At 42.6% G+C, this 23,494-nt stretch overlaps 1 protein-coding gene across 7 annotated transcripts in view; it reads left to right on the top strand.

The window, feature by feature from the left end:
• The window catches only part of ADPGK (ADP dependent glucokinase), a 30,954-nt gene that overhangs the window by 3,634 nt on the left and 3,826 nt on the right, over nt 1–23,494 (top strand). For 2 of the 7 annotated variants that reach the window (XM_061157914.1, XM_061157917.1), the window contains exons 2-7: nt 3,920–4,145; nt 7,687–7,749; nt 16,499–16,619; nt 20,390–20,586; nt 21,200–21,298; nt 21,631–21,717. In XM_061157914.1, coding sequence (XP_061013897.1) covers nt 3,920–4,145; nt 7,687–7,749; nt 16,499–16,619; nt 20,390–20,586; nt 21,200–21,298; nt 21,631–21,717 — 793 coding nt within the window. The remainder of the gene's footprint in view (nt 1–3,919; nt 4,146–7,686; nt 7,750–16,498; nt 16,620–20,389; nt 20,587–21,199; nt 21,299–21,630; nt 21,718–23,494) is intronic. The other 5 variants (XM_061157916.1, XM_061157915.1, XM_061157919.1 and 2 more) reach the window with 3 other exon arrangements.

The raw sequence follows: 23,494 nt of genomic DNA on the forward strand, positions 1-23,494 counted from the left end.
CAATAAATATTGTCATCCAGTTTTCACAGAGAGTGAACTGGGGCTTGGAAATACTGATTTGCCCATGATCTCACAGTTGTCAAATGCCAGAGGTGCAGCTGAAACCCATTTGTGGCTCTCTGTGCCACATTGTTGCCATGAAGAGAGATTAAGAAAGTAACAAGTTTGTGGTGAAAGGTAACCAGTTTGGCTTCAGAGGGGAGAAATGTACATTCCTGTAGGATCATACAGCAAGCTGGGCCCTCAGCTACTGACAGCCATAGGCTGTAGTTGAGGAGCATGGTCGCAGTGTAGGGACTCCAGCACCTAGACTGAGGCCAGAGGCTAGATAGCATCACCCAGGAAGAGAACAAGAAGGGAAGGTAAATGGCAAGGGTGGGATGAGGGGCAGGCACTGCCATGTAAGGGCCTGGTGGGAAAGGACCAGAGAAATAAAGGAATGGTTTCAAGAAGATGGTCAATGGCAAGCCCACAGCCACATTTTTCTAAAATGTATGCTGCCTCTGCTTCAGAATCGGGCTCTGGTCCTAAGACTCATTGGGTGCATGGTAAACCCCTCATTTTAGCACACATTCTCTCTCACCTGGCTTCACTCTGACCTTTGAAACCTGCCTTGCTCTTCTCAGACCATGTTCAGACTCTCCTAACTGGATCACCATTCCTGTTGTATCCAGACACAAGGTTAATCTCTTCTGCGTCTTTGCTTGTGTGTGCTCCTTGTGGCTTTCAATATCAGATAAATCTGGGTTTGAATGTAGGCTCCTCCAGTCTTGACCTTGGAATGTTAGTTAACCCCCAGCCTTACTTTTCTCAGCTGAAAGCAGTGATGACTATTTCCCTGTCTTAGAATGTTTTGCAGATTGGTGTGGTCTGCCTGAAAATGTCTGCCGCCTTCTCTGTCCAGAGCATCATCTAGGGTGTGGCCCAAGGACTACTGATCCTGCCCTCTTGAGTTTCTCTTCTCTGTGGTTCTGTATCTTAGAGTGATTATGATTAGCTTTCATACTATCTTAGGCATAATGTGAAAGCTGAAAAGAACCTTAAGAAACGTTTTACAGATGATAAAACAGAAGGGAGGTGATAAGAACCACCGTTCTTGTCTTTAAGGAATTTACAGACTAGAAGAAACTATTCCTCTTTCCCACCCCAACCCCAGATCTTTAATAATATGCCTGGCAGCCTTGGCTCCCAGCGCCCTCTGCTAGCATCGCCACTTGTGTAGGCATTCAGCATCTGTTCCCTCATTTTACCTTACAGTTGTTTTATCTGTGTCTGTGTTTTCTCAAAACTCACATTGTAATCTTTGATACATTTCTGTGAAATTCTGCATGTCAAATGAACGTAATTTTGTCTTCTGGTTTTTTTTGCTCCACCCTGACCACCCCCCCCACACTCACATACACACACTTCTTTTCCCTATTAGTAGCATGCTTGTTTACATTTTAGTATGCTGCTGAATTGATGTAAGTGCAGAGAAAGATTCCTGTTCTGTTTGAAGTATTATAAAATATAATTAGAAAGCAGAGGTAAAAGTACTTCGGTATCTGGCACATAGTAGGGCACAATTATTTTATTTTAATAGCTATCATGTAAATTTTTTCTTAAGATTTTCCCCTTTAGTATTCATGGCATGATTAGGTGGGGGATGGAAAATGTTCCTATGGTAGTTATATTGTTTTAACTCAAAATTAGTTCAGTTGGGTTTTGTCTTGTGCTGCAAAATGTGCTAAATAAACTGTTCTTTTTGGTTTTGTTTTTTGTAACTGGAACTTCCTCCATTCTCATCTTTAAGAAATCAAACTCTCCTTAAGTTCTCAGCAGAACTAGATATGGAAGTGATGTGTTTATTGACGTCTATTTTGAAGTCGTTATTTCCAAATATGGGTACATCCCTTGGTATCTGAACCTTTGCTATGCAGACTCAGGACCCAAATCCATTTAGTTACTTCATGGAAATAATGTCCCACACTATCCAAACTTTCACTGTCTGAACTTTGGGAGCCTTCCGGAGTCTGAGAGCCAGGGATACCCGTATTCCTTTTAAGCTTCTACCCTTCAGACGTCTAATGTGACGTCCAGTAGAAATAAAGGACACTCCGTGTGAGGTGGCATTGAGACCACTTTACAAGATGTGTTGGTTCGTATCATGTAGGCTGTGAAAGGAATATCTTATATGAGTAAGAACCTGCCACTTGCATGTCAGTGTGTTTTATGTGCTTTGTATGAAAGGTATACTTACTGTGAGGTTATGCTTTCCCAGTTGATCAGAGTAATTATGTATGTTTGACTTTAAGAGAATAAGACCATTCCAGTATTTAAATGCTGTATGGTAGGCAAAAACCTTTTCAAAAATTTGGGATTCATAAGGGAAGAGTTAATAATAGAATCTTAACGAGAATGTAGTCAGTTTTGTGTTGTGAGGAGGGCTGTGTCTCTTCCGGCGCTTGTAAACCTCCCTTGAGTGATGTAAATAATATCTAGCCCACATGAGGACCTTTTAAGAATTATTTGTTCAGTTCTAAAAGTAATGTATGCTTATAAATATTAAAAATACATCTGATGAAAAATAAAATTCCTCTCCCTTACTGCAGTCTCTTTCCTCATCTTTAGAGCTGGCTACCATTAACAATCTGGTGATAAGAGGTTTTTAAAGGGAGACATTGTGGTTATGTATCATACACCAGAATCCAATCCACTGGGCCTTGTTGGTTGATTAATTTACCTTCTGGTTTCATGAAAAGTGACAGTGAAAAAAAAAAAGTGACAGTGAAGTCACTCAGTTGTGTCTGATTCTTTGTGACTCCATGGACTGTAGCCTGTCAGGTTCCTCCCTCCATGGGATTTTCCAGGCAAGAATACTGGAGTGGGGTGCCATTTCCTTCTCCAGGGGATCTTCCCGACCCAGACTCTCTACCATCTGAGCTACCAGGGAAGCACACAACTTCCCTGTAGTTGGAACTAGCTTGGAACTAGCTGGAACTACTTGGAACTAGCCTGGATGGGCAGCCACCCTTTTCACCCAAAGCTGTTTCATTTGGTCATCCAACCCCACTGGCAGGGATGGCAGAGGCAGGAATAAAGGTGCCCGGGGACCTCATCCCCCTGCCCAAAGTATTTGGAACTTCTTTTTAAAAAAGGAATGGCTTTTGGAAGACACACACACACAAACCACTGAAAATGTAAGCCACAGCTTCTACATGCGTGCATGGGAGAGGTGGGGCCAGACAGCCTCATGTGTATTTTATAAATCTGTAAGCATTAACCAGGTGACACCACACTGACTGACTAGTCTGTAAAGTCCATGATGATGAACACCTGCCAAGTGTTGAGTTGTTACAAGGCTGCAGGTGCGCTTAGGTCTTCAAGACATCACTCAGCACTCAGAGTTTCACCTAGAAGTAGTCAGTGTATTTTACCACCATCCTCAGGTGTCTTTTAAGGGAAGGTGGCTCTTGACCAAAACTTTTACTTTGCTTTCTCTGTAACAAGCAGTGTTCCTAAACATGTATTATCTTATTTAATCTTCACAATGGCCCTATGAGTTAAATACTCGTATTACACGATTTTAGAGAGGAGGAAACTGAAGACAAAGAAATTAAAGTGACTTGGCCAGGTCACACAGCCAGGGTTAATCCAAACTGTGCCTCTGCCATTATTTTCTCAGAAATGGTGTATTTGTGTTATGATACTTTGTTCTGAAATGCTGAGCACCTGTCTTCTCGCTTTGTAATGAGTGTAAAAGTCTACCAAGCTCTTGCCAGGATAAGACATACATATTCAGATAAAGTAATCCTCCTTCCACCATATGCTATTTGCTTTCCAGGTCAGGTTTCTGAAACATTTCCCTGTTGTTAAATGCAAAGCTGTTGCCCCAGTGCTTCGGTTTCTCTCACACCGTCTCTTCCTTCCTTCCTTCCAGCGTCAATGCATGTGTAGACGTAGTGCTGTCAGGGGTGAAGCTCTTGCGGGCACTTGGCTTGAGCCCTGGGAATGGGAAAGATCACAGCGAGCTGCGTTCGAGGAATGATCTAGAAGAAGCCTTCGTTCACTTCATGGGGAAGGGAGCAGCTGCTGAACGCTTCTTCAGTGATAAGGAAACTTTCCATGACATCGCCCAGATTGCATCAGAGTTCCCGGAAGCCCAGGTCTGTCTACCAGTGGTAAATTAAGATAGGGTGGGAAAAGACACTTTGTATGGTTTCTAGAAGCAACCAAGCAACTCTTCTCCAGTTCGCCCATAGGGGATGATTGTTGGCAATACAATTCTGCAGTGTTTTTCTCTTTTTGGGAAAGTGTGTATCTGACCTTCCTTTAACTCTGCTGTTGCTAGTCATTTCAATTCAGCCAACATTAATGAGGCATGCTTACTAAAATTTTAGTCCTGGGTTATCCATGAAATTACTCTTTTTTCATGTTACTCAGGTTTAAAGTAGGAAAATGTCTACTCCAGAGTTGTTTGGGTACTGCTTGGCTGATACCTTGCAGTAATATTAATACGGCTCAGTTCTTCCTAAACCAAAAAAGGCCAAACCCGCAGAGAAATAGTGACAGTATCACTCCCCCTTTTCCCATATTGCGACAATCAAAAATGTCTCCCAGCATGGTCAGATGTTTCCAGGGTCAGGGAGAGAAGGGATGCAAAATCACCCTGATTGAGAACCACTGGTCTAGTTTGGTGGCTCTCTGACCTGAATGTGCATCAGAGTCACGTGAAGGGTGTTGAAACACAGATTCCTGGGCCGCCCTTCCAGAGTTCTGATTCAGTACTTACGGGGTGGTCCCAAGAATTTACCCTTAGAGCAAGTTTTCTGGTTATGTGGATGCTATTCTGACCACCTTGTTCTGAGAACCATTGGTCTACAGGGTAAAGACTGTCAAAGATAGAACTTAGGAGTCTCCACGCCCACCTGGTGATCACGAACAAGGCTCTGGAGCCTACATGGTCCAGACACTTCCTCAAGGCTCACACACCTGCCAATTCCCCTGCCCTCACACCTCTTAAGGGCAGGATTTTGTTGTTTAAGCTTCTCTCCAGTGCCCACTGCATCTCATCCCCAATTTTTACCTAAAATCTTCTCTTACCCATCACCCCAGTCTGGGTGTACTTCTCATTTGGGGAGCTCTTAAAGTTTTTTTTATTCCTTTGGAAGCCACCCATTTGAACATTAGCAGTGGGCACAGGCCTTTCCCAGCTGAATTTCTCAAGGAGACAGCAAGCTGTTAAGACCTCAGATAGTCATTTTGATAGCTGAGTTTGGTAATGAGATTCTGGTCTTTTTTTTTTTTTCTTTCTGTACACGCAGCATGGCTTGTGGGATCTCACTCCCCCAATGCAATCCTAATCACTGGACCACCAGGGAACTCCCAAGATTCTGATCGTTTATGAAATAGTCTTGATAGTTCTAACAAGATGGCAAATCTACTGCTTAAAAGTCTTTAAGACTGTAGTATCTAAAACACCAATTTGCTTTCTGTTCTAGTCTCTTTGGCCTTTTGTTTCATAATGCAAACATTTTTTCTACAGAAATTTTATCTTTTACATCATCTAAATTATTTCTTAACATTATAAAACCTAAAATGTGTTATTTATCTTCCACTAGTGTGGCACTTCATTTGGTACCTTGTCAAACTCCTTTAAACTATAAGGCAGATGGACTGATAAATAGCAGTTAATAATAACTAGCATATGAAAACTCTCAAATCCATTACATAGAATCTTAATGTTTCCCCTGGGATTTTTAGTAAATTCTTCTAGCCATCAGAGTTAAATAAAAAACTAAGGTTAACATGTTAAAAGGGCAAATTTCAACCTGTATATCACAAAGTTTCCAATTTATCTATAGAAAGCCATTACCATCCCATCTGAATCCAATGATCCGTCAACACAAAACTTGGTTGGGCTAAAAGTGTTGTTGAGCATCTAGAATTGAGTTGTTTAAGTCTATGCCTCTGCATGGGGCTAGGGACTAGAGAGGTAAGGTGATAGCATTCAGTCCTCCCAAACAGAGCTGCTGGTAAAGTTTCTCAGCTTACATAATAGAGCATCAGCCTTATTTCCTATTTGTCAGGTTTCCAGAGCATGTGAATCCACCCTTACCATAAACGAATACTAGACTTGAATTCTCTGCTCCTCTCCTTTAGGTCCTCAGCTGACAGATGTGGTGTGTCTTCTTTCAGAACCCATTACCTTTAGAATTTTACTCCCAGGAAAGCTTTTATAATTCCTGATGCATCAATGTGTGTTTCTTCCTTTCTCATAATCTAGCAGCAGTTACTGAACACTTACTGTAAGAAGACAGTCCTTTCCCTGAAGGAGCTAGACATGTCCCCAGATGACACTAGCTCAAGGGGACAAGGGCTGTAGTGGAGGTCTGTTCTGAGTCTAGAGGTGGCAAGTAGCAAAGAATATGTAATCCTCTCTAGAAGGAGGATTGTGGAGATGGAGGTGACCATAGGAAAACGGCAACAGAAAGCAGTATAGAAGAAGTGATGTTACAGCTGATATTTGAAAAGTGATCACCCGACCAATGAATGAGAAAGGGGAGGCATCCTAGTCAAAGAAGCAGCATGTGCTTAAAGGCATAGACACAGAGAGGAAAGCAGACTTGGAGAGCTATAGGCAGGTGGAAGCAGAAAGGAAGGCAGGGGACAGATAAAGAAAGACCTATGTACCTCACTTAAGAGTTGGATTTTAAAACTGATTCAAGAAGATACATGCATCCCAGTGTTCACAGCAGCATTATTTACAGTTGCCAAGATAAGGAAGCAACCTTAGTGTCCATCAACAGATAAAGATGTAGTGTGTGTGCACGTGCATGCATGTGATAGAATATTACTCAGCCATAAAAAAGAATGAAATTTTGCCATTGTAGCAACATGAATGGACTTGGAGGGTATTTTGCTTAGTGAAATAAAGTCCGAGAAAGACAAATACTATATGATATTGCTTAGATATATGGAATCTAAAAAATACAACAAACTAGTGAATATAACAAAAAAGAAACAGACTCACAGATAAAGAGAACAAACTAGTGGTTATCAATGAGGAGAGGGAAAGGGGGTAGGGGCAATATAAGGGTTAGGGGATTAAGAGATACAAACTGTTAGGTATAAAATAAGCTACAGGGATACATTATACAATATGGGGAATATAGAAAATATTTTATAATAACTATAAATGGGATATAACTGAAAAAGTGAATCACTACATTGTACTGTTGTAATTTATATATCAAATATACATCAGGAAAAAAAATTGAGAGTTGGATTTTAGATCATTGTAATATCGAATGATTTTCAGGAGGAAACTGACATAGTCCTACCCTCATTTTAGAAGGATCACAGTGCAGAAGATAAAGTCTGTCCATACTTGTCGTATTTCCTTTTGTTTCATTTATCTGTTCTGGCTGCCTGGAAGCTCAAGGCCAAGGTTGATCTACAGTTAAGGCAATTATACTGTTTTCCAAAGGTAGCAATTTGGTTTTTTTTTTCTTCACCTTTCCTTATAACTCATTGTCTCCTCATCTGTGGGGTTAATGTTGTTATTAACCCCATCTGTGTGTACTTGTTGTCACCTCAAATTTTTGGGGGGGAAAAAATGGACTGTAATTAAATCAAAACATTATTAAGCTTGAGTAGCATAGTTACGCTAAAAAAACTGCCTAATAGCACTGAACTGTCTTACAGCACTATGTAGGAGGAAATGCAGCTTTAATTGGACAGAAGTTTGCAGCCAACTCAGATTTAAAGGTAAGTCAGATTCCCAGATTAAAACCTATGTCCTTCACTAGTATTTCAGTAATTTTAGGGGCAATACTGAGTACCTGTCTGTTCCTTGATTCAGCTTGCCTGGGACTCTTGTTAGGAATATAGTCATCGAAGGAGAGGCGTGGTAGCTAATGATTTCTAAATGTTTACTACATGTCTGATGTTGTCTCCAGTGTGTGATGCAGATTACCTCATTTAATCCCTGCAATAACCTATAAGGTCATCGGTACTGTTGTTGGTACTCTTGTTGTCATGCTTTCTACGTGAAGCTTGAGACATAGAGAGGTTTATAGCTAGAACAACTGTATTGAACAAATAGACAGTTGTAACCTAGGACCCCAGAGTCCATGTCCTCGAATACCTTACCATGTAATCATTAAGAGCGTGTGGGCTCTGGAGTCAGTGCCTGAGGCTGGGGATTGTGCAGTGACGAGAAAAGACTTAGTTGACTGATTCTTGAGGCTGGATCCAGAGTGTTAAAGGCCACTGGATGGGGGTTGTTAGGGTCATGTCTTTAAGTCTTAAATCATTTGGTTTAAATAGAATTAAAATTACTGCTATTTTCAAAATAGCTTCTGAGTAAGAAGTTCTTTTGCTGCAAGTGGAATAGGTCTGAGAGGGGAAGCCAGCAAGGAGGTTATTGCTGTTGTCTTGTAAAAGCAATCATTTTACAGCAAGACTATAGCACTAACCTCCTTGCTGGCTTTGGCTCGAGTAACCAGAAGAGGAGAAACATGTCTATCTAAAGCCTAGTGGAATCACTTGGTGATAGACCATATGTAGGGACAAATAAGGTAAGTTTAACAGAGATGGTTCTGAAGTAAGTGATCTTGAGAAGTGCAGAATAGATGTGACTACTGACAATGGAGAGAGGGAACCAACAGTTCTTAGGGGTGCAGAATCAAAAGTGCAGAGACGGACCCAGAAACACAGATAAATGATCAACAGTTTGAGGGGACAAAATTCATATGGACCCACAGCATACACCAAGGGATGGATGTGCTTAGATATAGAGAGCATCTTAAAGTACGGACATTCACATTTTTATAAGGATTAAAGTTTTCATAAAAGATTACAGTGGGAAATTTTTTTAAGAGTCATTATCTTTATAGATAGTAATAAACTCCCAAAAGAAGAATATTAGAAGTTCCAAAGCTGATCTTTAGAAGTATTGCCAGCTAATGGATGGAAGAGAAGATCAATCATAAGCTCATTGGAGAGGACCCAGGCCCTTTGCATCAGAATCCTGGGCATTTGATCCGGTCCCTAAAAGAACACCCTCTTGACCCTGAGAAGTAATTTAATTCTGTCCCTGGAAGTTCTAGGTTAGATGTTCCTTTCAGTGTTTCCTCCTCTGAGACCAGTATTTGCTATTGGTCACTGGAGAAGCTGGCCCTGAGACCAGTCCAATTGGAAAGTATTCTGATAAGAAAAAGGGGAAGGGAATTAAAAAAAAAAAAGAGTCTGATCTTAGTAAAAGATTGAGGGAAAGAAAAGGGTATCTGTTACTCCTTCATCAGATTGTTATAGTCTTCACAATAATCTGATGAATTTAGGTATTACCATCCTTTTAAAGAAAGGAGGTCCAGAGCAGTTAAGTAATGTGCCCAGGGTCACCCAGCTGATGGTGGGTGATAAAATAATAAAGCCAGGATTCAAACACCAGGCTCTGCCTTGACCTCACCACCCTATACTGCTATCTCAGATTCAATTTAACTTGCTGAAATGCCTCTCAACATGACAAAGTGATCATCTAAAAACAACCACAGATTAAGGAGAAGGAAATGGCAGCCCACTCCAGTACTCTTGCCTAGAGAATTCCATGGACAGAGGAGCCTGGTGGGCTTCTGTCCATGGGGTCACAAGAGTCAGACACGACTGAAGTGACTTAGCATGCATGCATGCATTGGAGAAGGAAATGGCAACCCACTCTAGTATTCTTGCCTGGAGAATCCCAGGGACAGAGGAGCCTGGTGGGCTGCCGTCTGTGGGGATGCACAGAGTCAGACATGACTGAAGCAACTTAGCAGCAGCAGCATTTTCCATAGGTAATAATAATCATTAACATTTTCATAGTCCTGTTTCCCAGGCACTGTCTTAAGTGCTTTACTTTATATTAACCTATTTGATCCTCAAAAAACCCTGTGAGGGAAGTCTATTATTATCCCCATTTTGTAGATAGGAAAAATGAGGCATGGAGAAGTTAAAGCTGTTCAAAGTCACATACCAAGTAAGGAGTGAAGCTGGAATTTGAACCCAAGTAGTCTAGCTCCAGAGTCCAAGCTGTTTCCAAGCAAACTATGTTGTGTCTCAGAAATAGACCCTGGTGAATATAATAAAGGGAGATGTTATGGAACGGTGAAATAGAAGCCAGATAGCAGAAGAGAGCAGTCTTTATGAAATGTATTTTGGAATTTAGCCAAGAAGGAGATGTTGGATCTTGTCAGATTCTGCTTCTGCATCTGTTGAGATGATTGTGTGGTTTTTGCTTTTTACTTTGGTAAATGGTAATTAGACTGATTTTTCAAATATCAAACGAACCATGTATCCCAGAATAAGCTTCACTTGCTTCTGATGTATTACCCTTTTTATGTATTGTTGGATTCAGTTTACTTACATTTTGTTTAAAATTTTTACATCAATTTCCCTGGGGGATATTGATCTGTATTTTTCTTTTCTCATATGTCTGTCTGATTTTAATATTAGGGTAATACTGACCTAATAGAATGAATTGGGGAGTATTTAGATTTTTTTAAAAAACTGTTTGTGTAGAATTCACCACTGAAGCCCTCCAGGCATAAGGTTTTTCTGCTGTTTGGTTGGTTTTTAGTGTTTTACTTTTCCATTTCATTTTGTTGTTGTTTTGGGGAGTGGGGGTTAAAAATTTTATTGGAGTATAGTTTATTTGCAATGTGGTGTTAGTTTTGGGTATACAACAAAGTATATCAGTTACACATATATTAACTATTTTTAAAAATTTTTTTCTCATGTAGAGGCCTGAAGTTTTTGATGTGGGAACGTGTTTAATGATTTGATAAAAAGAAATTCAAATTATCTACTTCTTGAGTGTGCTTTGGTAGTTTTGTCTCTCAGGAAATGTGTCTATTTCATCTAAACTGTTGAATTTATTGGCTTGAAGTTAATTATAATGTTCCTTTACTCCTTTAAAGATTCCACTCCACTACAGTGGAATCTGTAGTGATGGTCTGTCTTTCCTGATACTGGTAATTTATATCTTTTTCCTTTTCTTTGATAAGTTTGGCTATTGGTTTATCAATTTTATTGATCTTTCCAATAAATAAAGAGCTTTCCAAAAAAAACAAAGAGCTTTCAGTTTCATTGATTTTTTTTCTGTATTTTTTTTCTTTTCTATTTCATTGGTTTCTATTTGCTTTTAATTTAACTTTCATTTTCTAGCTTCTTAAAGTCGTGGCAAAGGTCACTGATTTGAGAACTTCCTTTGTTTTCTGATGCAGGGTGTTTAGTACTGTAAATGTCCCCTTAAGTACTGCTTTAGCTCTATCCTCCAGATTTTGATTCTCTGTTTTTATTTTCATTCAATCCAGATGCTTTCTGATTTCCTTTTGATTTCTTGAGAGGAGGTATTTAGTACTCTATCTTGTGGAATACTTAGAAGTGTTATTTAGTTTCTAAATACTGAGAGGGTTTCCACATCTTTTTATATTATTGATTTCTATTTTAATTCCATTGTGATCAGAGAATATGCTTTTCTGATTCCTGTTAAATTTATGGAGACTTTTATGACCTTGCATATATAATATCTTGGTGAGCACTTGGGTAGAGTGTTGTATCAATGTCTGTTAGGCCAAGTTGATTGATAATGTTTTTCAGGTCTTCTATAGTCTTCTGATTTTCAGTCTACCTGATTTATCTACTATTGAGAGAGATATTGACATCTTCCACAATAATTATGGACTTGTCTGTTTCCCTTGAAGTTCTGTACTTTTGGTTCATGTGTTTTTAAGCCTCTTTTTAGATGCATAACTGTTTAGAAATGACTTTTTTTTATCATTACCAGGGATAAAGAAAATAACTTCATAATATTCTTTGCTCTGTAATCAATTTTGATTAAAATAGCCTTTCCAGTTTCAATTAGTGTCATCATGATATATCTTTTCCCATTCGTCTGCTTTTAACCTGTTTGTATATTTAGAATGTTTCTTGTAAGGCCGCATGCAGTTGAGGCTTGATTTTTAATGCACTTTGACATTCCTTATCTTTTTTTTTCTGGCTGTGGTAGGTCTTTGTTGCTGTGCTCGGGCTTTCTCTCGTTGCTGCGAGGAGGGGCTGCTCTCTAGTTGGGGTGCACGGGCTTCTCTGGTTGCAAAGCAAGGGCTCCAGGGCATGTGGTGCGTAGGCTTAGTTGTCCCTCAGCGTGTGGAGTCTTCCCACCAGGGATCACACCCATGTCCTCTGCATTGGCAGGCAGATTCTTAACCACTGGACCATCGGGGAAGTTCTCCCTGTCTTTTAATTGGGGTATTTAGACCATTTTCATTTAGTGTCATTGTTGTTATATCAGGCTAAATTTAAATCTCACAGCTTGCTTGTTTTTTTAGTGGTTGATTGAGGGCTAATGATGTACATTATTAGGTTATCACAGTCTGCTTTCAAATAACATTATTAAACCACCAGACAGGATGTGAGAGCTTTACAGTCGTGCGCCTTCATGTCTGCCCTCCAGTCTTCATACTGCTGTTGGCATGTTTGTTACGTCTACACAGACTGTACATCTCACACTATGCTGTTAGTACTTTTCTTCAAATAGTTAATTGTCTTTTAAAGACAGTTAAATAATCAGAAAAAGATCTTATGTACTTATACAGAGTACCATTCCTGGCATTCTTTGTTTAGTATTTCCTTCTGGTATTTTCCTTCTGCCTGAAGGATTTCCTTTGATAGTTCTTGTAGTGCAGGTCTGCTGGTGATTAATTCTTTCAGATTCTGTGTATCTTGTTGTTGTTCAGTCAGTAAGTCCCGTCTGATTCTTTATGACTCCATGGACTGCAGCACCCAGGCTTCCCTGTTGTTCAGTGTCTCCTGGAGTTTGCTCAGACGCATGTCCATTGTGTTGGTGATGCCATCCAACCATCTCATCCTCTGTCGTCCCCTTCTCCGGCCCTCAATCTTTCCCAGTGTCAGGTAGCCGAAGTATTGGAGCTTCAGCATCAGTACTTCCAATGAATATTCAGGATTGATTTCCTTTAGAATTAACTGGTTTGATTTCCTTGGTGTCCAAGGGACTCTCAGCACCACAGTTCAAAAGCATCAATTCTTCAGCACTCTGCTTTTTCTTTATGGTCCAGCTCTCACATCTGTACATGACTACTAGAAAAACCATAGCTTTGACTGTATGGACCTTTGTCAGCAAAGTGATATCTCTGCTTTTTAATACACTGTCTAGGTTGGTCATAGCTTTTCTTCCAAGGAGCAGGCATCTTTTAATTTCATGGCTGCAGTCACCATCTGCATTGATTTTGGAGCCCAAGAATGTGAAATCTGACACTGTTTCTTCTTTTGCCCCATCTATTTCCAATGAAGTGATAGGACCAGATGTCATGGTCATAGTTTTTTGAATGTTGAGTTTTAAGCCAACTTTTTCACTCTTCTCTTTCACCTTCATCAAGAGGCTTTTAGTTCCTCTTTGCTTTCTGTCACAGGGGTGGTGTCGTCTGCATATCTGAGGTTATTGATATTTCTCCCAGCATCTTGGTTCCTGCTTGTGATTCATCCAGCCCAGCATTTCTCATGATGCTATATAGATGTTAAATAAGCAGGGTGACAATATACAGCCTTCCCGTCCTGCCTTCCCAATTTTGAGCCAGTCCATTGTTCCATGTCTGGTTCTAACTGTTGCTTCTTGACCTGGATACAGGTTTCCTAGAAGGCAGGTAAGGTGGTCTGGTATTCCCATCTCTTTAAGACTTTTCCACAGTTTATTGTGATCCACACAGTCAAAGGCTTTAGAGTAGTCAGTGAGGCAGATGTTTATCTGGAATTCTTTTGCTTTTTCTATGAACCAATAGTTGCTGACAATTTGATGTGTTTCCTGTGCCTTTTCTAAATCTGGCTTGTACATTTGGAATTTCTCGGTTCACCCACTGTTGAAGCCTAGCTTGAAGGATTTTGAGCATTACTTTGCTAGCATGTGAAATGAGCACAATTGTATGGTAGTTTGAACATTCTTTGGCATTGCCTTTCTTTGGGATTGGAATGAAAACTGGCCTTTTCTGGTCCTGTGGCCACTGCTGAGTTTTCCAAACCTGCTGGCACATTGAGTACAGCACTTGAACAGCATCATCTTAGGATCTGAAATAGCTAATCTGAAATTTTGAAATAATTTGAATTATTAGCTAATTTGAAATAGCTAATCTGCCACCTCCACTAGCTTTGTTCGTAGTGATGCTTCCTAAGGCCCACTTGACTTCACACTCCAAGATGTCTGGCTCTCCGTGAATGACCACACCAACGTGGTTATCTGGGCTGTTAGGATCTTTTTTGTGTAGTTCTTCTGTGTATTCTTACCACCTCTTCTTAATATCTTCTGCTTCTGTTAGGTCCTTCCCATTTCTGTCCTTTATTGAGCCCATCTTTACATGAAATGTTCCCTTGGTATCTCATTTTCTTGAAGAGATCACCAGTCTTTCTCATTCTGTTGTTTTCCTCAATTTCTTTGCGTTGTTCACTTAAGGCTTTCTTAACTCCTTGCTCTTCTCTGGAACTCTGCATTCAGATGGGTATATCTTTCCCTTTCTCCTTCTCCTTTCACTTTTCTTCTTTCCTCAGCTATTTGTAAGGCCTCCTCGTACAACCATTTTGCCTTCTTGCATTTCTTTTTCTGTGGGATAGTTTTGGTTTCCACCTCCTGTACAGTGTTATAAACCTCCTTCCATAGTTCTTCAGGCACTCTACCAGATCTAATCCCTTGAATCTATTTGTCACCTCCACTGTATAATCATACGGGATTTGATTTAGGTCATACCTGAGTGGTCTAGTGGTTTTGCCTACTTTCTTCAATTTAAGTCTGAATTTTGCAATAAGGAGCTGATGATCTGAGTCACAGTCAGCTCCAGGTCTTGTTTTTACTGACTGTATAGAGCTTCTCCATCTTCAACTGTAAAGACTAAAATCAGTCTGATTTTGGTATTGACCATGTGAACACTCTTTTGGGCTCACTCAGTTTTTTTCTGTTTCACAGGTATCACTGTGCTTCGTTGCCCAGCGCCCAAATGTTCTGAAAACCATTGTTTCATGTATTTTATCTGTTTTGTTATGTTTCAAGCAGGAGGGTAAATCTGGCCATTGTTGTCTCACCTTGGAAGCCAAAATTCTAGCCAAGAATTAGAGAAAATAAATAAAATTACAGGGGTGAGACTTTTCAGATTTGGCAAATAGCAGACATGTGTCAAGGAGAGGGAGATGTACTTTTGCCCAGAAGCTGGGATTTCTTAAATACTTGAAGATGCCTCGGTACAAACAAGTGATTAATTAGCAAGTAAAAAATACTTTTGGAAGCTTCTGGTAGGGCATATTAAACCTGAAATGGTGATGATCATCTCTGAGGACTTTCCTTTGATTCCTGGTCCAAGCCTTCATGCTTCAGTGGTTTTGAGTCAGGTGGCCTGGTCATGAGTGGGGCCAGAGCTGGCATGGCAGAAACAGCAAAAGGGGTGAAATGGCTTCTAGAGGGAACTGCCAGGAAGAGGCCAGGTTGGGGTTGAAGAAAATGTTTTTTAAAAGTTGCAGCATACCTCCCCCCAAACTTTAAGAACTGAAGCGCTTTTTAATTCTTCTGCTGGGGAGTCTGTCCTGTTCACAAGGCAGCTAAGTATAGTAGGGAGCCCGACCCCGAAAGTTAGGTCACTGGTTGATTAGAGTCTTGTGACCCGGAGGTTCTTTTCTATACTGTGTAAAAGTCAACCGGTTGCTTTTGTCTGGCAGCTTTGAGCAGACAGCACCCTGTATCTCTTTACTTACACAGGATATGAGTCAGTAAAGAAAAGAAAGTGAGGTACAGTGCATCTTAGTCTTCTTAGGCTGCCCTGATGACAAAATGCTGTAGACCAGGTGGCTTGAACAACAGAAATTTATTTTCTCACAGTTCTGGAGGCTGGAAAGCCCCAGGATCACAGTTGCAGCAGGGTCTGGTTTCTGATGAGAGTTCTCTTTGCAGCTTGCAGGCAGCTGCCTGCCTGTGTGTCCTCACAGGGCCTTTCTTTAATGGATGTAGTGGGGAAAGAGCAATCTCTCTCTCTCCCCCTTTTCTTCTAAGGCCACCAGTCCGATTGAATTAGAAACCCACCCATATGACCTCATTCACCTCCTGAAAACCCTTCCCAGTATCATCACATTGACGGTTAGACTTCCACATGGCAACCAGGGGGGCGGGGATGGGGTGGGGAACAGACCTTCAGCCCCTAAGGGAGTGCGTGGGACTCGGCAGCAGCATGAGTGCCTGTGTAACAGGCGGATGCTTGACAAGGGTCTTTTGTCAGCCTCTCATTTCTGGCTACATTGTGTCCATACCCTCCAGGCCTACACCCTGGTAGTAGCTCTTCCAGTCCATACCTCCAAACCAAAAGCTTTCAGAATTGGATTTGGAGTCCAGTGTTCTCTGTTGAAACAAATGAAAGCGCTGGATGTGCCTTACTGAACAGATTTCACGGGAAAGGGGGCAGATCTCCTGATAGACTCCATATTGCTTCTCCAGGTTCTTCTTTGTGGCCCAGTTGGTCCAAAGCTGCATGAGCTTCTTGATGACAATGTATTTGTCCCACCAGAGTCATTGCAGGAAGTGGATGAGTTCCACCTCATTTTAGAGTATCAAGCAGGTAAGAGGAAATGAGTAAGTAATGGCCTAAGCCTGGTCAGAAGGCTGTGTGTTGTCAGGTGGGGGTATGAATGTGCTAGAAATGTTTCTTTGTAAATTGGCAGGGCCCTATTCTTGTCCCACCACAGGTTTCCTGGTCCCTGGTCCTATTGAGCTGATAATGTGTGAAGCACATGTATATAAAGTTTTCCTTCATTACAAAGAAAAGAGAAGGGCAGGTAACATCTCTAAGCTCTGTGCGGGGTTCTGCCCTTGGCCTTGCTGGCCAGCTGTTCCAGGCTGCTCAGGATTAATTCCAGGCCTCTGACAAACTTCCTTTGAAGGATTTTCCTTTCCTTTGGGTGCATTAGTGGAAGTGTTTTATATTTAACAACATACTATTTCCCATTATATAATATTGCAAGATTTATAACTCCAAATTCACCCCATCCTACCCTACCCCAACTAGATTTTATGTGTTACACAGAACACAGATCTGATTTCTGAGAGATCCTAAATACCTGAATGTATTTTAATTGCTTATCTGAGTCCATATATTTGCTGGTGTGTCTTTCCTGTGCATAGAACTCTTGAATTTCCAATTCATCACATCATTAACTCAAGGTAAAGATTTAAGCATCTAAATAGACTAATTGGTACCTTAAAGCAGTACTTAGTTAATAAGCATTAGCGAAGTGCTTCCAAGTCTGATGCTTAAGAAACCCTTACCTACTAGAGTAATTGACTTTAAGATATAAAAATTACACCTTCCTCCAAGTACAAAAAGAGAATTGTTTCTGTTTCTCTTTTGGAGGCTTATTAGAATTGAGGGGGTTAGGAAAGGCAGGGTCTGAAAATTAGAGCCAGAATGTTGGACTGGGCAGTTCCCATTTGCACAGTTTTTGAGTTTCTCTCAGTTTTCATGGGAAAGCAGAGTAATGGCTTTTAGTGCCTTAAGGTAGTGGTGAGCAGTGAACCGCTCTGGTGAAAGGCATGAGTCAGTCTGTTGGCCGGAAGGGTCTAGAATGGCTGAAGTTGTGCCTTTGGGGTACTACTACCACTGCTGCTAGTTCCATATCCGTCTTGTTGGTGCTCCATTCAGAACCTGTGGTCCCTGTTCCAGTCATCTTCCCTGGTGATGGCAGAGTGGAGAGAACTAGCACCAAGCCTTTGGTGCCTTTGATAGCTGTGACTTGTATGTGGTAAAGAAGACAGCACAGCTTATCTTGAGAAGAGATTGCCTCCATCCTTGGGTTTACAAGCTTCCCACTTTAGTTTTTCTTTTCCATGCCTTATTTCTTAGTACTAAGCAGTGGCCTTCCAGTCAGCTCAATGGGAAGTTATATTTTCATCAGCCTCTGGAGGAAACCTAGTCTAGTGGCAGCAGCCCTCAGGTCAGCTCTCGTAACATAAATCCATCCCCAGCATCTCTCTAACCTAGATGGGTAAATTCCCAGAGGGGATTTGTCAACATTTTTTCCTTCTCTCCTACAAGACCTCCTCAGAGAAGCTTATTTTCAGCCTTTTGGCCAGTGAGTCACTGCATAGGTTTTGCTGACTTACTGGCTGAAGGGCAGGATCATAAACTGAGAGAAGGGATCACTTAAGGAAATAAATTCAAAACTTAGAAAAGAGACAGAGGCTCACCCTGTCTGCGTTTCAGTCATTTTGCTTCTCGGGCCGCGCCATCAGTCCTGTGGAAACCGGCAGCGGTCGGCTCTCCACATCCCTCCTTGTCTTTGCCTTGCGGAAGCATGTTTATTTTGCCTCCCTCTCCTTTTTGCTGAGGAAATTAGTTTGTTTTGAATGCTGTGTGGCTCTTCTCTCCTAGGTTAAGTTAGGTCGTGCTTCTGCATAGTTTTGCTCTGAGTAGCAGTTCCAGGTCTTGTCCTGAGGAGAATACCTGGGTTGCATGTTTTTACCATTGTACAGAATCTTGTTGGTTGGGCAGGTGTGGGTTTAGCGTGCATACCCCACATCGTTTGTGTCATGGGCACTTGCTCATTGATCTGTCCTCTTCCTCACTTGTTCCTTTGCTGATTCCGTCTTGTGGCTAAATGCCAGGTGTGGTGTGAGGCAGTAGAAGTGTGTTGGTAAAAGAAGACACAGGCCCTTTCCTCAGCCCACACATCACTACAGGAGGTGGACTCTTGAATAAATGATTGCACAGTCGCATGCCAAGTCCTCTAATACAGCAGTGGCCCAGGGAAGAAGGTACCGGAATTGTGTCTGCTCGGAGGTTGACAGTTCAGTGAGGCCCGCCTGCATTGGGTCTTCAGCGATGAAGCAGAGGGGGCTGCTGCCGTCAGCTCTGTGGATCACCATGGGGCATTTTCTTTGGACAAATAATAAGATATGGGTTAGGAGTTAAGAAAGGAATGTGGTGTTTTAACAAATAGAACCATTACATCAGGTTTTAGGAAATTGGTGATGTTTTCTTTCCTGCTTTCATAGATTTTTGTACACATGTCCCACATATAAAATGTTTTTCAGAGGAATGGATTCAGTAAAGCTGAACTCAGAGCAAGGGGAGGGTGGCTGCCACCCCCCCCAAAAAAAAAAAACAAGAGGCCCAGTGGAGGAAGGAAGGAAATGGGGCGCTGACCCAGGGGACAGATCAGCCTGCAGCATGCAGACCTTCCTCCAGGGTTAGTCTGCCTTGGGGAAAAACTTTCTGAAGGAAGAGCCAGTAAATGATGAAACCAATGAAAAACTAGGTTCCATCATATGGACTTCAATTTTGTAAATGGGACAGATGCTTCACATGGAAGGAAAGCTGTGTAAACCCGGGTCATAAGTCTTGCCAGTTTCTGGCAGCACCCCAGGCTGGGGGTGACTGCTTCCCCCTGGTGCTCAGGGGGCCCTGGCCTCTAAGGAATTGCCTAGGCAGCCCTTAGGCTGAGTTTTGAGATTTTCAAGACTTTGAGGAGTGTGGGATCCGCGTGGTATGGCGCAGAATGAGCTTGGAAAAGCCTCTTGCCCCCACACCGCCCCCTCCCTGAGGACTTAGGCACTAGCACCCTCCCCTCGAGTGCTTGGCAGCTTGTGTATTGGGGGTTGGGGGAGCCGTCTTAACTGGTACTTCACCACCTAACTGCACATCGGGATCTACAGTGGGGCTGCCAGCTACACTCAACCATTTAGGGAGGAAATAGTGTGTGATCGGAGCCTTTATTCCTTATTACAGTCATTATTCCACAGCAGCTTGCTCACAGGAGGCTAGAGCAGCCATTTACTCTTAGCTTCCAGATCAAATGCCCAGAAATCACCAGTGGGCAGCAAGGCTGGGGGCCAGGTGTGGTCAGCCTGGCTCTTGGAATTCCAGCCTCCTTAGGTCCCAATGAAATAACAGATGCTAGGGCCCTCCTGAGAGGTGGAAGTTGCTTCAGGAAAGGCAGCCTGTCCTGCATTCAGGACCCACACGGTATACTGCACACTGGTGTTTGGGAGTCATGATCTGTGTGGGGAGGGACACGGGCTCCTGGGTATGAGAACTGAGGGGACAGGAGACCTTTGCCGAGACTCGAGGGGCGTGACCCTGCCAGCCCTTGACAAAGGCACATGGCACTAGCACCCATACTGTGTTTTTGAGGGGTTGGGGTTTCTGGTTCATTGCTGACCCCCGTCCTGGCCACGGCCGTGCTCCCCTTAGCCTGTGGCAGCTGGGATTCACTCAACCAGAAGCCCGCCTGCCCCGAGCCAAGGCTCCAGTGACGCCCTGCCGTCCCCACACATCTCAGAGACTCAAAGCCTCTTCCTTTTCTTCCCGTTGTGTTGACTGGGCTTTTCCAGGGGAGGAGTGGGACCAGTTAAAAGCTCCCCATGCCAACCGGTTCATCTTCTCCCACGACCTCTCCAACGGGGCCATGAATATGCTGGAGGTCTTTGTGTCTAGCCTGGAGGAGTTTCAGCCAGACCTGGTGGTCCTCTCTGGATTGCACATGATGGAGGGACAGAGCAAGGAGTTCCAGAGGAAGAGGCTCTTGGAGGTAATGGTGGCACTGTTACAGAATTTCACAGATCGCAGCTCATGTTTTCCTTCGGATTCCCGCCTCTCTCGGCCTCTGCAGCCTGCACTGCCTTGCCCTAGGTCCCAGCCTCCCGGGATGGGTCGTGGTAGCCAAGAAGCCTGCCTCCCACTGCAGCGGGGCGCCTCACGGTGTTCTTTCAGGCGCAGGCGGCAGCTTGAGTAGGACAGGTCAGAACATCATCTTGCCCGAGCCTCTGCTTCCTGTGCTGAACCAAACATGGCTGCAGTGTTTGTGGTCTGTGTCCTTCATGTTTTCCGTATCATCTCATTCACATCAGCTGTGTTGCAGATTCACACAGCAGTTGAAGCCGATTGCTCAGTTTAGGTCACTAGGAAGAAGCTGGCTGTGTGAACGTTTTGGGGGGATTCCTGGTGCGTTCCAAGTCCTTAACCCCAGCGCCTCCCAGCAGAACCTAGTTGTCCCTGTTGGGCAAAGCCTCCCTTGTCCACAGAGACTGTGGTCGCCCACATAGCCAGGAGCTCTCAAGAGGCTGCACTGCCTCTTGGACCCATCCTTCCCTCTTGCCTGACTCCTTGTTTCTGATGGCAGTGGTCCCCTCTTGTCTCTGCAGGTCGTGACCTCCCTTTCTGACATCCCTACGGGTGTTCCAGTTCACCTGGAGCTGGCCAGCATGACCAACAAGGAGCTCATGAGCAACATCATGCACCAGGTAACCCACCGGCCACACTCGGGGCTCAGGTGCCGTGGGTGTCATCTCACCCCGACCTGGTCCACGAGATCCAAGTCAGGAGCCAGGACTGCCCTGGAGCAGCATCTCCTGCTGAGTTAGGAAGACGGCAGAGTTACTGATGGGTTCGTTTAGTTCAGTTTAGCCAACTAAACTAAAAAGTCATGTCTGATTCTCTGCTGCCCCATGGACTGCAGCACACCAGGCTTCCCTGTCCATCACCAACTCCCAGAACTTACTCAAACTCATGTCCGAGTCGATGACGCCATCCAACCATCTCATCCTATGTCGTCCCCTTCTCCTCCTGCCTTCAGTCTTTCTCAGCATCAGGGTCTTTTCCAAGGAGTCATTTCTTCACATCAGGTGGCGAAAGTATTGGAGCTTCAGCATCAATCCTTACAGTGAGTATTCAGGATGGATTTCCTTCAGGATTGACTGGTTTGATCTTGCAGTCCAAGGGACTCTGAAGAGTCTTCTCCAACACCACAGTTCAAAAGTATCAATTCTTTAGCGCTCAGCTTTCTTTATGGTCCAACTCCCACATCCATACATGACTACTGGAAAAACCATAGCTTTGACTAGACAGACCTTTGTTGGCAAAGTAATGTCTCTGCTTTTTAATATGCTGTCCAGGTAGGTCATAGCTTTTCTTCCAAGGAGCAAGCATCTTTTAATTTCATGGCTGCAGTTACCATCTGCAGTGATTTTGGAGCCCAAGAAAACAAAGTCTGTCACTGTTTTCATTGTTTCCCCATCTATTTGCCATAAAGTGATGGGACCAGATGCCATGATCTTAGTTTTTTGAATGTTGAGTTTTAAGCCAGCTTTTTCACTCTCCTCTTTAACCTTCATCAAGAAGCTAAGTTCCTCTTTGTTTTCTGCCATAAGGGTGGTGTCATCTGCATATCTGAGGTTATTGATATTTCTCCCGGCAATCTTGATCCCAGCTTGTGCTTCATCCAGCCCAGCATTTCTCATGATGTACTCTACACAGAAGTTAAATAAGCAGGGTGACAATATACAGCCTTGACGTGCTTCTTTCCCAATTTGGAACCAGTCTGTTGTTCCATATCTGGTTCTAACTGTTGCTTCTTGACCTGCATACCAGATTTCTCAGGAGGCAGGTAAGGTGGTCTTGTATTCCCATCTCTTTAAGAATTTTCCACAGTTTACTGTGATCCACACACTCAAAGGCTTTGGCGTGGGCAATAAAGCAGAAGTAGATGCTTTTCTGGAACTCTCTTGCTTTTTCTATGATCTAATGGATGTTGGCAATTTGATCTCTGGTTCCTCTGCCTTTTCTAAATCCAACTTTAACAACTGGAAGTTCTCGGTTTACATACTGTTGAAGCCTGGCTTGGAGAATTTTGAGCATTACTTTGCTAGCGTGTGAGATGAGTGCAATCGTGCGGTAGTTTGAGCATTCTTTGGCATTGCCTTTCTTTGGGATTGGAGTGAAAACAACTTTTCCAGTCCTGTGGCCACTACTGAGTTTTCCAAGTTTGCTGTTATACTGAGTGCAGCACTTTCACAGCATCATCTTTTAGGATTTGAAATAGGTCAGCTGGAATTCCATCACCTCCACTAGCTTTGTGCGTAGTGATGCTCCCTAAGGCCCACTTGACTTCACATTCCAGGATGTCTGGCTCTAGGTGAGTGATCACACCATCATGTTTATCTGGGTCCTTAACATCTTTTTTGTACAGTTCTTCTGTGTATTCTTGTCACCTCTTCTTAATATCTTCTGCTTCTGTTAGGTCCATACTATTTCTGTCCTTTATTGTGCCCACCTTTGCATGAAATGTTCCTTTGGTATTTCAAATTTTCTTGAAGAGATCTCTAGTCTTTCCCGTTCTGTTGTTTTCCTCTATTTCTTTATATTGATTACTTAAGAAGGTTTTCTTATCTCTCCTTGCTATTCTTTGGAACTCTGTCTTCAGATGGATATACCTTTCCTTTTCTTTGCCTTTTGCTTCTCTTCTTTTCACAGCTATTTGTAAGGCCTCCTCAGACAACCATTTTGCCTTTCTGAATTTCTTTTTCTTGGGAGTGGTTTTGATCACAGCCTCCTGTACAATGTCATGAACCTCTCTGTCCATAGTTCTTCAGGCACTCTATCAGATCTAATCCCTTGAATCTATTTGTCACTTCCACTGTATAATCATAAGGAATTTGATT

The sequence above is a fragment of the Dama dama genome, chromosome 12 (assembly GCF_033118175.1).
Source record: "Dama dama isolate Ldn47 chromosome 12, ASM3311817v1, whole genome shotgun sequence".
Classification (NCBI taxonomy): domain Eukaryota; kingdom Metazoa; phylum Chordata; class Mammalia; order Artiodactyla; family Cervidae; genus Dama; species Dama dama.